The 12,911-nt window shown below is 44.5% G+C and overlaps 1 protein-coding gene across 2 annotated transcripts; it reads left to right on the top strand.

The window, feature by feature from the left end:
• The first annotated feature begins 74 nt into the window (after positions 1–74).
• On the top strand, positions 75–11,793 carry ZNF75A (zinc finger protein 75A). Of its 2 annotated transcripts, none has more exons than XM_075564379.1 (7): positions 75–251; positions 1,550–2,052; positions 3,020–3,185; positions 3,847–3,938; positions 4,274–4,400; positions 6,266–6,376; positions 6,607–11,793. In XM_075564379.1, the coding sequence occupies exons 2-7, from the start codon at positions 1,642–1,644 to the stop codon at positions 7,227–7,229; spliced, it is 1,530 nt and encodes a 509-aa protein (XP_075420494.1). In that variant the 5' UTR covers positions 75–251; positions 1,550–1,641; the 3' UTR covers positions 7,230–11,793. The 2 variants fall into 2 exon arrangements, with proteins under 2 accessions (XP_075420494.1, XP_075420493.1); XM_075564378.1 differs by having other exon boundaries at positions 6,550–11,793.
• The last annotated feature ends 1,118 nt before the right edge of the window (positions 11,794–12,911 follow it).

The raw sequence follows: 12,911 nt of genomic DNA, 5'->3' as shown, positions 1-12,911 counted from the left end.
CTGGGCGGAAGTGGGCGGGGCGAACGTCCCGGCAAGCGTCACTTCCGCTTCCGGTTGCGCACGCGGGTCTCCCACCGGCCCCGGCCCTGGCCCCTGCGGTCCGCGCGCCTCCGGAAGCGAGCGAGCTGTGTGGCTGGGCTCCAGGTTGTGGGTCGCTGCCTTGCACCGCGCGGCGCGGCGGCTGACGACGACCTTGTGGTCGAGCCCGAGAAAGGGGGAAGTGGCCGCCACGGGACCCGCGCTGTCCAGAGGTAACCAGAAAGCCGCTTTCCCCTCGGCGTCGGGCCCCCGAGTCCCCCGAGAGACGCGGGCGGGGCAGGAGACGGCCTTTTTTCTGAGGGCGCGCAAGTCCCGAGCGAGGCCCGCGTTCAGTCTCGAGTGAATTCGAGGGGTGGGTGTTGGGGTCCGGCCCCCGCACTGGACCAACTCGTCCGCTTCCGCTGATGCACCCTCAAAGTTATCCGCTTCTGCTGAGGGCCAACGCATGGGACGAGTCCCTGTGGTTCCCGAGCCTGGTTGGGCAGCAAAAAACCTGCCACTCTGCACACTCGAGGCTTCCTGGACACGGTACAGGTGCCCTTTCTACCAGGTCATCACTGAGCACATTGTCCAAGTGACCCTGGAGAAATGTGACCTCAATAGAGGGTCACCTTGTCTGAACATCTTAATCGCCACGCCCTCACCAAACACATCCCACTTTTTCTGGCCGACTTTTTCTCCCGTTGAACATTCTTACTGAAGGACTGTTTGGTTAGCAGTCCAATATTTAGCCACTGCCCCACCAGAGCTCAAAAGCCAACTACTTTTATCCTATTCAACTGGACGATTTTAAGTAATTTGTTCTTCAAGCTCACCACCGTCTGAGCTCTGCTGGCAGTCTTCCCCACCCTCCCCACGCCCCCCTTTGGGAAAGGGATTATAAATATCCCACAAAGTTCAGATTCCCGATTCTAATCTTCACTAGGAAATGAATGGTAATCAAAGTTGTATCCTCCCCCTACCCCACAAAAGGCCTAGCCTGGAAGGAGCTGTTAAATTTTAGGGAAAGTAATTTTTTATTTTAATTTTACTTAATTTCTTCCTAATTTTCTTTTGACATTGGGAAAATGAGATAGGAAGCACGCCATTGAAATCCATGGATAATTCAAAGCTTTCAGCCAGTTTTCTAAATAACAGTTTTCATACCCGCCAACCTTTCCTGAACTGTTTAAGGGGAAGAAAAAAAAACCGAAAAAAGGCCAAGTCATCGTTTGTCAGATTGTCATGTGCCATCTCTGAACTGTGCTCTTTCAAAGTTAAATAAAAAACAATGGACCTGAACAAATCTATCACTATGAGTTACCTAATTTGGGGCCGATGATTTTAAAAGAGAGAACACGATAGCCTTATCTGTTCATTTTTTTCTGATTACAGTTGCAAGTAATAAGGATCATGGAAGGAGCCCTGTTAACTAAGAGGAAATTTAATCTACCAGCCACCCCACACAATTTATTTTTTAAAGGTTCATGTTGGCATGTGCTTTTTTACCCCCTGCCCTCTATATTCTTAGGAAGAAGACGCTGGTTTGGTCCCATAGCAGATGAGTCCTCAGTGTCCAAGGTGGCACAAGAAGCAGGGGAGCTACGCTGATTCCAGAGCAGAATGATGACTGTAGAGCTGAAGGTGGCTGCGCACTTGGACCCTCAGATCACAGCTCTGTGGGAAACCAAGGGGTCTGTGAGAGAGAGCTCCAGTCATCGTGATAAGTCGAACCCTCAAATCTACAATGCTGGTTCTGAGAGCTCTCGCCAGGACTTCCGGAACTTCCGCTATCGTGAAGCAGCTGGACCCCTCGAGGCTGTGAGCCAACTTCAGGAATTATGCCATCGGTGGCTGAGGCCAGAGATCCACTCAAAAGAGCAAATTTTGGAACTGCTGGTGTTAGAACAGTTTCTAACGATTCTTCCCAGGGAGACCCAGACCCAGATGCAGAAGCATCGTCCACAGAACATTAAAGAAGCCGTGACCCTAGTAAAATACTTGCAGAGAGGATCTGATCAAACAAGGCCTGGGGTGAGAAGAAAGATTCCTGATGTGTACAGTTTAATGGAATAAAGGTGGATCTTTTGGAGGAGTTGGGAGATTGAGAAATGAGATTGATTAGGTCACTCATAATGAGGGGGCTTTGAAATTTTATGAGACAGTGGAATTAAGTAATAATAGCTTTTTTTCCATGAGCTATCTGAAGCCCTCTTGTAATGTTCTTCTGGGGCAGCTAAGGTGGAACCTGAATCAATGAGCTATAACAATAAGCCACAGATTTGAAGTTCCTGGTAGTTTATCCTGCTCTTAGAGAAAAAGAGCTTCTCTTTCCTCCCTTTAGAGAAAGTAATTAGCCTTGTCGGGCTTAACCCAGAAGATTAGCTGAGGGGTCATGCCCTCTACCAGAAGCAAGAGCCTCCCCTGCCCTCATTTAGTGGTTGGTCCTCGGCCCCACTAGTGCCTTGGGACTAAGTATGGCCGATGGGCAGGTGGGCTGCACACTTGTAGTGATAAAGAATACAGGACAGGACATAGAGATGATACCAAACACCAAATCATTTAGTTAGGTTGGAACCAGGCTCCCTTTCTCATTCTTAGCCCTATTCCCATATGAGGAAAGTCTTACTAAAAGTTAAGAAGTTAGGAAGGTGTTTCAGAAAGTTCATGGGAAATGGCATTAAAAGATAATGGCATTTTCCCATGAATTTTTTTGAAGCCCCCTTACAAATGAGGGGAAGCCATGAAAGCCGGGACCTAGGTCAGGTGAAGAAATCCATGAAGGTACCAAAAGAAGAGCCCCACCTTGCTAGTGCCCTGAATCCTAATTTTCCCAGATTTTGTATAGGGTACTCTGGAAAATTGAGTTGGCCATTGTCTCTTAAGTTTCTTCACTCTTTAATCTTCATGCCTCCTAGGATCAGTGCTCATTCATCCCTCTACCACTACCCTCAAACCAAAAATACATTTTTAAGGTAACAAGGATGGGGCTTGTTTCTAGGTTTCGTTCCCTGAGATGGGAAAGGAGGCAGTGATCTTTGGAGGAACAGCAGAGGCCCAACGACTGGGCCGGCTGCAGGATGAAGAGTTTGTGAATGCACCACAGGGTCTGCAAAAACAGCCAAGCAGAAACGCTCAAAAAGAAACTGTGCCAGTGTACAAAAAGGGTAAGGAGCTTTATGATAGTTTTCCCTGCCTGGGAGCGGTGATGATAATTTGCTCACTTGGAAGACTGTCTAGTCTGAAGGACTTGCAGAAGCCATGCTAGCGATTATACTGCCACCCTTCACCCCCCACCAGGTGGCAGTAAAATAGGCCAACTGTGTGTAGAGTAAGTCGGCCTAGGTTTCAGAATTTCCAAATCACAGAAGCCTTATGTCATGAACTCTGTTCCTTAGAAAAGTAGAAAGGCGCAAAAAGATGGACTATGGATACTTCAGGACCACCTCATTCCTAAGCTAGAGGAAAAACGAGGAAACAAGATGGGTTGTCATTGGCAGACTTTGAACAGATCTGTATACCAGGAAAAAAAAAAGTAAACAAAAGACAAAAATGCCTTATCTCCTATATATCAGATTCAAGTACTTCATTTTCAAAAACCGTTAGCCCTTGACCAGCTCAGAGAATAATTTTATTTCATGAGAGGAAAATAAAAGTGGGTGTCCCTTTCTAATAAGCTCAGGAAGAGGTAGGGAAACTGATATGTGGGCTGGTAAATCCAAATAACACTGCACTTCACACTCGAACCAGGATCAAAAATATCTTGGAAATGAGTTTAAGATGTTTATAAACAATAGGAAATGTTCTGTGATTCTTTTCCACCCCCAGGTCTGCTTGCCCCACAGATTCTAGCCCTTTCTGAACAGACAAACACCAAAGATTGGATGATGGCCCCTAAGCTCATCATACCTGGAACCCAGGTGAGCTATACTTTCCAGATGTTCAGGGCTTTGTAAACATGCCCTTGTCTATGCTTTCCCCGCTGGCCAATAACCCCACTGCCTTACAGCTGCTCAGAGGCATGTTAATGCCAGATTTTTTTCTCCTGGATAACTTTGGCTTTGCCCAGTGGAAACAGGACACCTCAGGCTGTTTGCTACACCCTTGGGTGTAGCAATGCTTTCTTACCCATTTAAAGATCATGCTGTTAATTCCTCCAATGCTTGGCCTATCATGCAGTTCAGAGGTCAAGTAGCACAGCTGCTTCTGTAGTGCCGAGCACCGAACTGAAGCCCACCCCAATTCTCTTCATTAGAGCTTGTTGACCTTTGAAGAGGTGGCCATGTATTTTTCCCAGGAAGAATGGGAGTTACTGGAGCCCACTCAGAAGGTCCTCTACCATGATGTAATGCAGGAAAACTATGAGACGGTCATCTCTCTAGGTAAAAATTCCCTTCCCTTTGTCTAGAAATTGAATAGTCTGTCATGTCAGCTTACTGAGATGCACCCCTGTGAATGTCCTCCTGTTCATATTGTTGGTTGGTTCTTAACTAGATGGCGTAGAGATGAAACAAGGTGTATGCAGATCCCCCTAAGAGCTTTTCCAAATATTTTCCAAATAAACTTTTAGGTAGAACTATAAGCTTCTACCATATAGTTCATTTCTTATCATAAAGCGAAATCTTAATTCAGTGTCCCTTCTCAAACTGGCTCTTCTCACATCTTCCTCACGTCAGTAAAGAACACCGCCATTCACTCGGTTATGTGGCCAGAAAGCTTACAAACATCTTCATGATTCTCTCCTCATACCCTGTAAGCAGTTCATCAGCAAATTCTCCAGCCTTCTCTACTCTAAGCCACCATCATCTCTATCCAAGGCTATTTTGATAGCCCTCTACGTGGGATCCCCTGCCTCCATTCCTGCCAAGTATAGTCTTGTTTTCCACACGGAGGCTCAAGGAATCTTTTAGAAACCACTAAATCGTAACATTTCCGTGCATCTAAGTCCTGCAGTGACTGTTCAGCACTTTCAGAAAGAAAAAAACTAAATTCATCACTGAAGTGCACACGAGCCTCCATTAGTTGGCCACTACATTCTAAGGAGCCCTGAAGGAATAGTAGGCTACTAGGCTGCTAACCATTAGCAGTTCAAATCCATGAGCTGCTTCACAGGGGAAAGATGAGGATTTCTACTCCCATAAAGGTTTACAACCTCAGAAACCCATAGGGGCATGTCTCGCCTGTCCTGTGGGGTTGCTGTGAGTCAGAAATAACTTGATGGCAGAAAGTTTGATGTTTGAAGGTTGGCTCCTACCCGTGCCCAGTCTTATTTAGCCACACTGACCTTGCTCATTCTTGAACTCATCATTTGTACCTTCCCATTTCTTGTCCTCTACTAATGAGCTGTGGTAGTGCTGTAGATTAGGCAGTAGGTTGCTAAATTAGCAGCTCAAACCGACCAAAGGATCCATAGGAGAAAGGTGAGGCTGTCTGCTCCCATAAAGATTTATAATCTCAGAAACCCTGTATAGGGTTGCTGTATGTGGCAGAATTGACGATGAAAGTGGGTTTGATTCTTTCCACTGCTATGCTTTTGCACATGCAAATGACCTTTTCCAATGTCAGCTATCACTCACAGCCATCTTACCTAGAATAGCTTGTTTTAGAAGCACAATCCTAAAATGATCTTGGCCCATTTTCATTTTTTTCCAAAAACATATATTGATCATTTTACTCCTTTAGAATAAAGTTCCAGGTATCCCCAGCCCATAAAATGTTATTTAATACATAACAGCCATGCTACTAATTGAATTACTTAATAAATATTTCAACCGTATATTCAGAGGGCTTTTCCATCTTGGCCCTCTGAATATAAACCAGTGAGTTAGAGGAATACTAGAATTATTTTCTAGTCCTCCAGTGCTTGATGCATAGGCATAAATAAAAAGTAACTACTTGTTACAGGAAGCACGTATGTATAGGACACCTAACTTACTTTGGATTGGCTTCACTAGGCCTTGCATTCTTCCTGTTGAGTTCGTGGGTGCCCTGCAAGCTCGGGGCCTTGCAGCCCCTTTGATGGAGTGCGGTGTTTTGGTGACAGGAGAAGCAGTATGTCCTGGATTGCCATTCTTAGTTTTCTTTCCGTCTGTCCACCCTATCCTTATTTCTTAGTCACACAAATCAGAGTGCCTTTGTAGCCATTTGGAGTCCAAGAGTCCTTTGCTTTCCATTAAATAGTCTGGGATTAGGCGGCCACATCACTGTTAGCTTGCCAGACCATGACCTCAATTTTTCCTTCTTGCAGCATTATTTGTGCTCCCTAAACCTAAAGTGATCTCCTGTCTAGAGCAAGGGGAAGAGCCATGGATCCATGGACCCAGAGAATTCAAGGACAGACCTGTTGAATCCCCTACAGGTATGTATGCCTGGGAAGAGGGGAATTACACATTGAACAGAACCTTAGAGGAATTTAAACATTTTACGATTTCGCTCTTATTTTTTAAAATTATCCATCATTGAGTTATTTTATTCCTATGATTTTTCTGTCCCTGGATACAGAGGGCTGATTCTTAAAGTTTATTTCAACAGAGTTAAAACTCAAAAGTGACACTGGGAATCATCAGCCTCTATTTCTTCCTGCCACAGGAATAGAAGCACTAGGAGATACCATTTCCAAAGAGTCCAGAACAAACATCCATCAGGAAACAACAGGCAAAGAAAATCAAGGTGGTTTGCAAAGGGCTGAGAAACGGCATCGAGATTTTCCAGTGAAGAAAAGAAAAAAACTTTCAACCTGGAAGCAAGAGTTGCTGAAACTTATGGATCTTCACAAGAAAAACCATGCAGGGGGAAAGCCTTTTAAATGCCAGGAATGTGGGAAAAGCTTCAGAGTGAGTTCTGACCTTATTAAGCACCAGCGAATTCACACTGAAGAGAAACCCTATAAATGTCAACAATGTGATAAGAGGTTTAGATGGAGTTCAGATCTTAATAAGCACTTAACAACTCACCAAGGCATAAAACCTTATCAATGTTCCTGGTGTGGGAAAAGCTTCAGTCAAAACACAAATCTACACACACACCAAAGGACTCACACAGGAGAGAAGCCTTTTACCTGTCATGAATGTGGGAAACAGTTCAGTCAGAACTCCCACCTTGTGAAACACCGGAGAACCCATACAGGGGAGCAACCATTTTCCTGTAGCATCTGCAAGAGAAACTTCAGCAGGCGGTCAAGCCTGCTAAGGCACCAAAAACTCCACAGGTGAACTGAAGGTAGCCCATTGATCCCCTTTCTAAAGTTCGCCAAATGAAGAAAACACAAAATCATGAAGCAACAAGCATTTGTCATCAATGGAAACCTTGTGGGTGCAAATGACAGAAGTCTCGGCTCTGCAAGAGAGAACAACAGTTCGCTACTTTTAACAGGGAGTTCCCATAATGTTCTAAGAACATTCTGATGAGAATTTTGTCTTGCAAAATAACTCAACTTCAAGTAGTAGGTTTAACCATGAGTTAAGTAAAAGTCTTCTGTGATCCTAGAAGTAAATGTTTTATATTAATCTCCCCATTTTTGAACATACAAAAACGTGTAGCCTTGTCTTCGCCCAAGAAAGCAGTAATATGTGTTTAATTGTATACTATTAACCTCAGGGTGGTAGACTTAGAACATTTTTAATTATCTCCTAAAACAAATTTTCCAAGAAACCAGATTTTATGTTATCTTTGGTCACTTCACAAAGTTAGCGAGTTTCTCGTTGAACTTTTTAGGAACTTTTAAGTTTTGATTTTTTTTTTACTGTAATTAAATCATGCTTAAATCACCATCCAGGAGTCTACTAGATCAACTAATAATGCACAACTTAAGTCTCTCATTGGTGATGTTTGAAAATGGAGACAATCTCTAATGAGAATTTAGGAATACGTGTTGAATTTATGGACATGAACTATGTATTAGTTGTAAAGACTTAGTTCTGGCAATAAATGCCTTATCTCATTACCTCATAATGTCAATAGGATAAAACAGCCATAAAATTTAGCACTTGCTCATGGCTTGAAAGAAAATTAGTGGCAGTTCAGGGTCAAATTTTTGTCAGGTTTGTTTTAGTTGTCTGCTTTTTAATTCGGCTTGTTTTTCTTAGCAAGGGGGAAATTGTGTTTATATGGGACGTAGGGGATATGTGCTCCAAACAGACCCCGGAAGTTAACTTGCTGTGGTGACATGGGAATCTAGTTTGCAGAAGATGAGTTCCCACAATGAAAATGTTAGGGAAGGATTGTTGAATCCACACCTGTGGAGTTTGTCTTATACTGTGTTATGGATTGAATTGTGTCCGCAGCAAGATGTGTACGTCCAAAGCCCCAGCCCTATAGTAGGAGCCCTGGTTGCACTATGGTTAAGAGTTCAGCTACTAAAGGTGGCAGTTTTTGACTGAACAGCCACTCCCCTGGAGAACGATGTAGCACTCTGCTCCTCTGAGGATTACAGCCATAAGCGCCCTGCGGGGCAGCTCAGCTCTAACTTAGACAGCGCTTGTAGGTTGGAATTACCTCTACAGAAATGGGTGTACCTGTGGTTTTAGTCTTACTTAGGAATTGGTTTTCCCTACGTTACTGTGATAGTAGCAGTATAGGGTGTGCCTTAAAAATCTACCCGTTGAGATATGAAAGAACAAATGAAGCAAACACAAATGCAGGGAAAGGTGCATGTCACTTCCTTACCAGGTACCAGGAGTAGAAGCTAAAAAGAGACAGACATTCCTTTTTTTCTTCTTTTTTTGGTCATTTTATTGGGGGCTCGTACCAAAGACAATCCCTTACAGTAGACAGAGTGAGCTTTCCTCAGGAGCCAATTCCCTGAATTCGGACTTCTAGCCTCCTCAACTAAAACGATCAAGTTCTGTTCCTTAAAGCTACCTGCCCGTATTTTATAGCAGCATTAGATAACAGACACTGTAAGCACTTCAGTGGGCAAGGGTCTGTCTGCCCTTTTCTCAAGCACAGAATTTAAGAGCAGTCTTGGGTGATAAATTTAATGGACTGGTGCCCAGTTGTATGTTGCTGCCTCTGAGTCAATTCCAGCTCTTAGTGACCCAGTATGCAGAATAAAACTGCCACTTAAATAGAGTTTCTTAGGTTGAGGTGGTAATCTGCAGCAGCAGCTCACCAAGTCTTTTCTTTCATTGGCCTACTGACAGCCCTAAACTTTTGCTTCACAACCAAGTGCTTAACCATTGTGCCATCAGGGTACCTTAAAGTCTGTATAGCCATCCCATTGCCACCGAATCAATTCTGCTGAACCGGATAGCACTGCCCCATAGTTTCCAAGGTAGAACTCTTTACAGAAGTGGAGTGCCTTCTCTTGTCCTGTGGAATGGGTCTGAACCTCCTTTTGGTTAGCAGCCAAGGTTGCCTTTAAAGTCTGAAGTCTTATAGATTTCCTCCTGATTTACTTATTTATTTGCCACAGTGACTTGTGGATGTTCCCATTAGAGCTTTGGGGTATTGTCCTCGGGGGAGGTTTAAGAAACGAAATCTGTAGATGAGGCAGTGAAAGACTCAAACGAGGTGAGAGGACCTGCTCATGAGCCATCTCCATCATTCAGGCTGGAGGCTGGATTAGCAGGACGAATTTGGATGCCATTTTTGTACAACTAGTCTAGATGACATTGTGTTCTCTTTCTAGCTTGGAAACCATTCCTATTTCTTGATTAGTCACTCAGACACTGTAAGTCTCCTTTGGTGTATCAGTGGTGCCCTTGTGATCCTTTGAGATAACATTGTAAACCTCAAGGTTTTCAGTTCAAATCCACCAGCTGCGCCAAGGGAGAACGATAAGAATGGAAAGATTTACATTCTCGGGAACCTTAACCACTGTACTCTGCCTTATAGGCTTGCTACGATTTAGGATCAACACAGTGACAGTGAGGTGCGTGGGTGGGTAGGTGGGTTGGTGTGTGAAATAAGGATAACACTTCACCTCAGGGTTCTGGAGATGAGATGAATCTCGGGAAGCAAAGTGCCTAGCCGAGACGAGGCTACAATCAATGCTCATTTCCAGAGTATGCCTTTCCCTTCCCTTTGCTTCCTGGTAGTGTGTGTGGTTGATGCTGTGACTCTGGCAGGAGCCAAGGTGGTGGTGGCCCTTGGCTTCAGTGCTTGATAGTATGAGTCACTATAGCAACTTGGTTGCTATGTGGTTTGCTCAAATCCATTTTTACCTTTTTCCCTGGTAAATCCAGAACCTCAGGCACCAGCCCTTTTTCAGTCAGAGTTGCTCTGGAACTTTCAGCCAAGCTTTCATTTTGCTCTTCAAGATGCACCACACTTTGGGACTTGCCTCTTAAGCACAGTTGGTTCTCAGGCTGCAGTCCACAAAGCTGTGACTCAGTACCCTCTTAACCCTGGGTCCTAGACTCATCTCTTCTGCCAGGACGTGTGCATTTCTTCCTGCACATATGGTCACTTAATTCAAGAGAGTGTTCTGATGTGCCAGACACTGTGCTGGATTCGGAGGACACATCTGTGAAGAAGAGAAAGAAAACTGCTTATGACATTTGCATTCTAACAAGTGGTAGACAGATGGTTATGCTCCCCTGATCCTGGCAGGGTCATGGGTTGTGAGTACACGTGTCGACCTCTGGGCTGAAGAAGTTCTTTGCTGGTGCAAGATTAGTACTCCTTTTTCCTCAATTGTGAAACACATATAAAGGAGCCAAGTTCAAAGCCATTTGGGATGCTGAGGCCCACGTGGGAGCCAACCATCCTGGAAAATTCCCCACACCTGAACTAGTCTTTGTAAGAACAATAAAGTGATGTTTAAATCATTGGGATGGTGGTGGTGTTTGTTTCTGCCACCTTATCTCACGTGTGCTATTTGACCAAGAGTTTCAAGAAGGGTAGGTGGGAGCAGGGAGCAACCTTGCTATTTTCACCCCATCGGGGTTTTATTGGCCAGTTTCAAAAGTAGGTCACCAAGCCCTAGCACTGTGGTCGCATGTCACTGGTACTTCTAGAGCTTCAACAGCTTGCTTCCCAATCCCCACATGCTTAGTTTCCTAGTTGGACTCCAAAAGCCTACATTGGTGGGAACCATCTACAGACAACCCAATTTTCCTCTCCTGGGTCACATATGCCAGTGTGAGCCAGCCTCTTCATCTCATTCTTTGCTTTTACTCTCCAGTATCACCTCCTCACCTGACCATATCCAGCCTCAGCTTTGTGTTACTGCTGCGTGTAACCTCCACAATTCAGCCCAAACTTGCCCGTTCGTTAACTGATCAAAACACAATTACTGTTCAAAGGGATTGCTGGGCCTGACCTTTGGGTGTTTGATCCAGTCAATCTAAGGTAGGTCCTGAGAATCTGCATTTTTAACAGACTCCCAGATAATGCCAGAGGGAGTCTAAGAATTGCCCTTAAAACCACTGTCTTGGACCTTCTCCTGAGGTCAGAGGTTGTCTTAGAAGCCTCGTAATTCTGTCCAGGACAGATAAACCCCTCAGGACCAAACATGAGAGTCGCAATGCCAGGAGGGGAAGAGGAAGGTGGGGTAGAAAGGGTGAACTGATCACAAGGATCCACATGTAAGCCCCTCCCTGGGGGACAGACAACAGAAAAGTGGGTGAAGGGATATGTCAAACAGGATAAGACATGGAAAAATAATTTGTAAATTATCAAGGATTCATGCCGGGGGGGAGAGGGGAATGAGCTGATACCAAGGGCTCAAGTAGAAAGAAAATGTTTTGAGAATGATGATGGTAAACATGTACAAATGTGCTTGACATGATGGATGGATGTGTAGATTGTGATAAGAGTTGTAAAAGACCCCAATAAAATGATTTTTTTAAAGCCTAGTGATTCTGAAGATTGATGAGTGACTGGATGTCAGATGTTAGTGAGTCAGCACCTACTCAGCACCAGTATGCACAAGAGAACAAGACACTGCCCAGTGCTGCACCATCATAATTCTTAGGGTTGAGTCCATTCTATGGTGTCAGCTCACCTTCCTCATTCTGCCTTGACCTGCAGCTCTTCAAGCCTGCTGTCATGTCCGAAGTCTGATATGAAGTCTTGCCCTTCTTGTTTTCAAAGAACATTCTGGTTATACTTTCTCCAAGATAGAGCTGCTTGTTTTAGCAATCCTGAGTTACTTAGTTTATTGTGCCAACCTGACCGATAAACACAGGTGGGGTTAATTGAAGGGCAGAGGGATTAAATGGCTCGGTGAGCCTCACCTTTCAAGTTCTCAGGTCTCTTGCTTTGTGGTGGCCAGACCAGGGTGCAGCTGCCTTAGCCAGTTCCTTGCTTCAGCTAGCAAGGCTGACTTCCTGCAAGACACCCCCAAGGAGAAGCCTCATGGACCTACCCCGATGCAGCCCTGGGTGCTGGAGCAGCCGTGTGGAGACCCCTGCCAGTGCCGAGATGCTTACACATTCACTGATTCAGCTTTCCTCCTGCAGTCAGCATCATTGCGTGTGTTTGTGAGATGGAGGAGAACTTTGTGGATTGGTGTCGGACATAAGGGTTAATGTTGGACTTTTGGGCTTGGGCAGCACTGGATTGGGATGTTTTTTTGATGCGTACTTTACCCTTCATATAAAACTCTTATACATGAGTTTCTGTGGATTTGTTTCTCTAAAGTACCCAGACTGACACAAATCCACAGTACTTTGAATATTCTTCACCAACACTATATTTCAAATGCATCAGTTCTTTGGTCTTCCATTTTCAGTGTCAACTTTTAGATGTAAATAAGGCGATTGAAAATACCATTGCATGGGCCAAATACACCTTCATTTTCAAAGTGACATCCTTGCTCTTCAATTTAAAGAGGTTCATGACTGGGTTAAGATAAAAAGAACTCACTGCCATCGAGTCAATGCTGACTCATGGCAACCTTACAGAACAGGGTAGAACTGCCCCTGTGGGGTTCCGGAACTCTAACTTCA

Source organism: Tenrec ecaudatus, chromosome 12, assembly GCF_050624435.1.
Source record: "Tenrec ecaudatus isolate mTenEca1 chromosome 12, mTenEca1.hap1, whole genome shotgun sequence".
NCBI classification, from domain to species: domain Eukaryota; kingdom Metazoa; phylum Chordata; class Mammalia; order Afrosoricida; family Tenrecidae; genus Tenrec; species Tenrec ecaudatus.
This window is presented reverse-complemented; position numbering and strand designations above follow the sequence as displayed.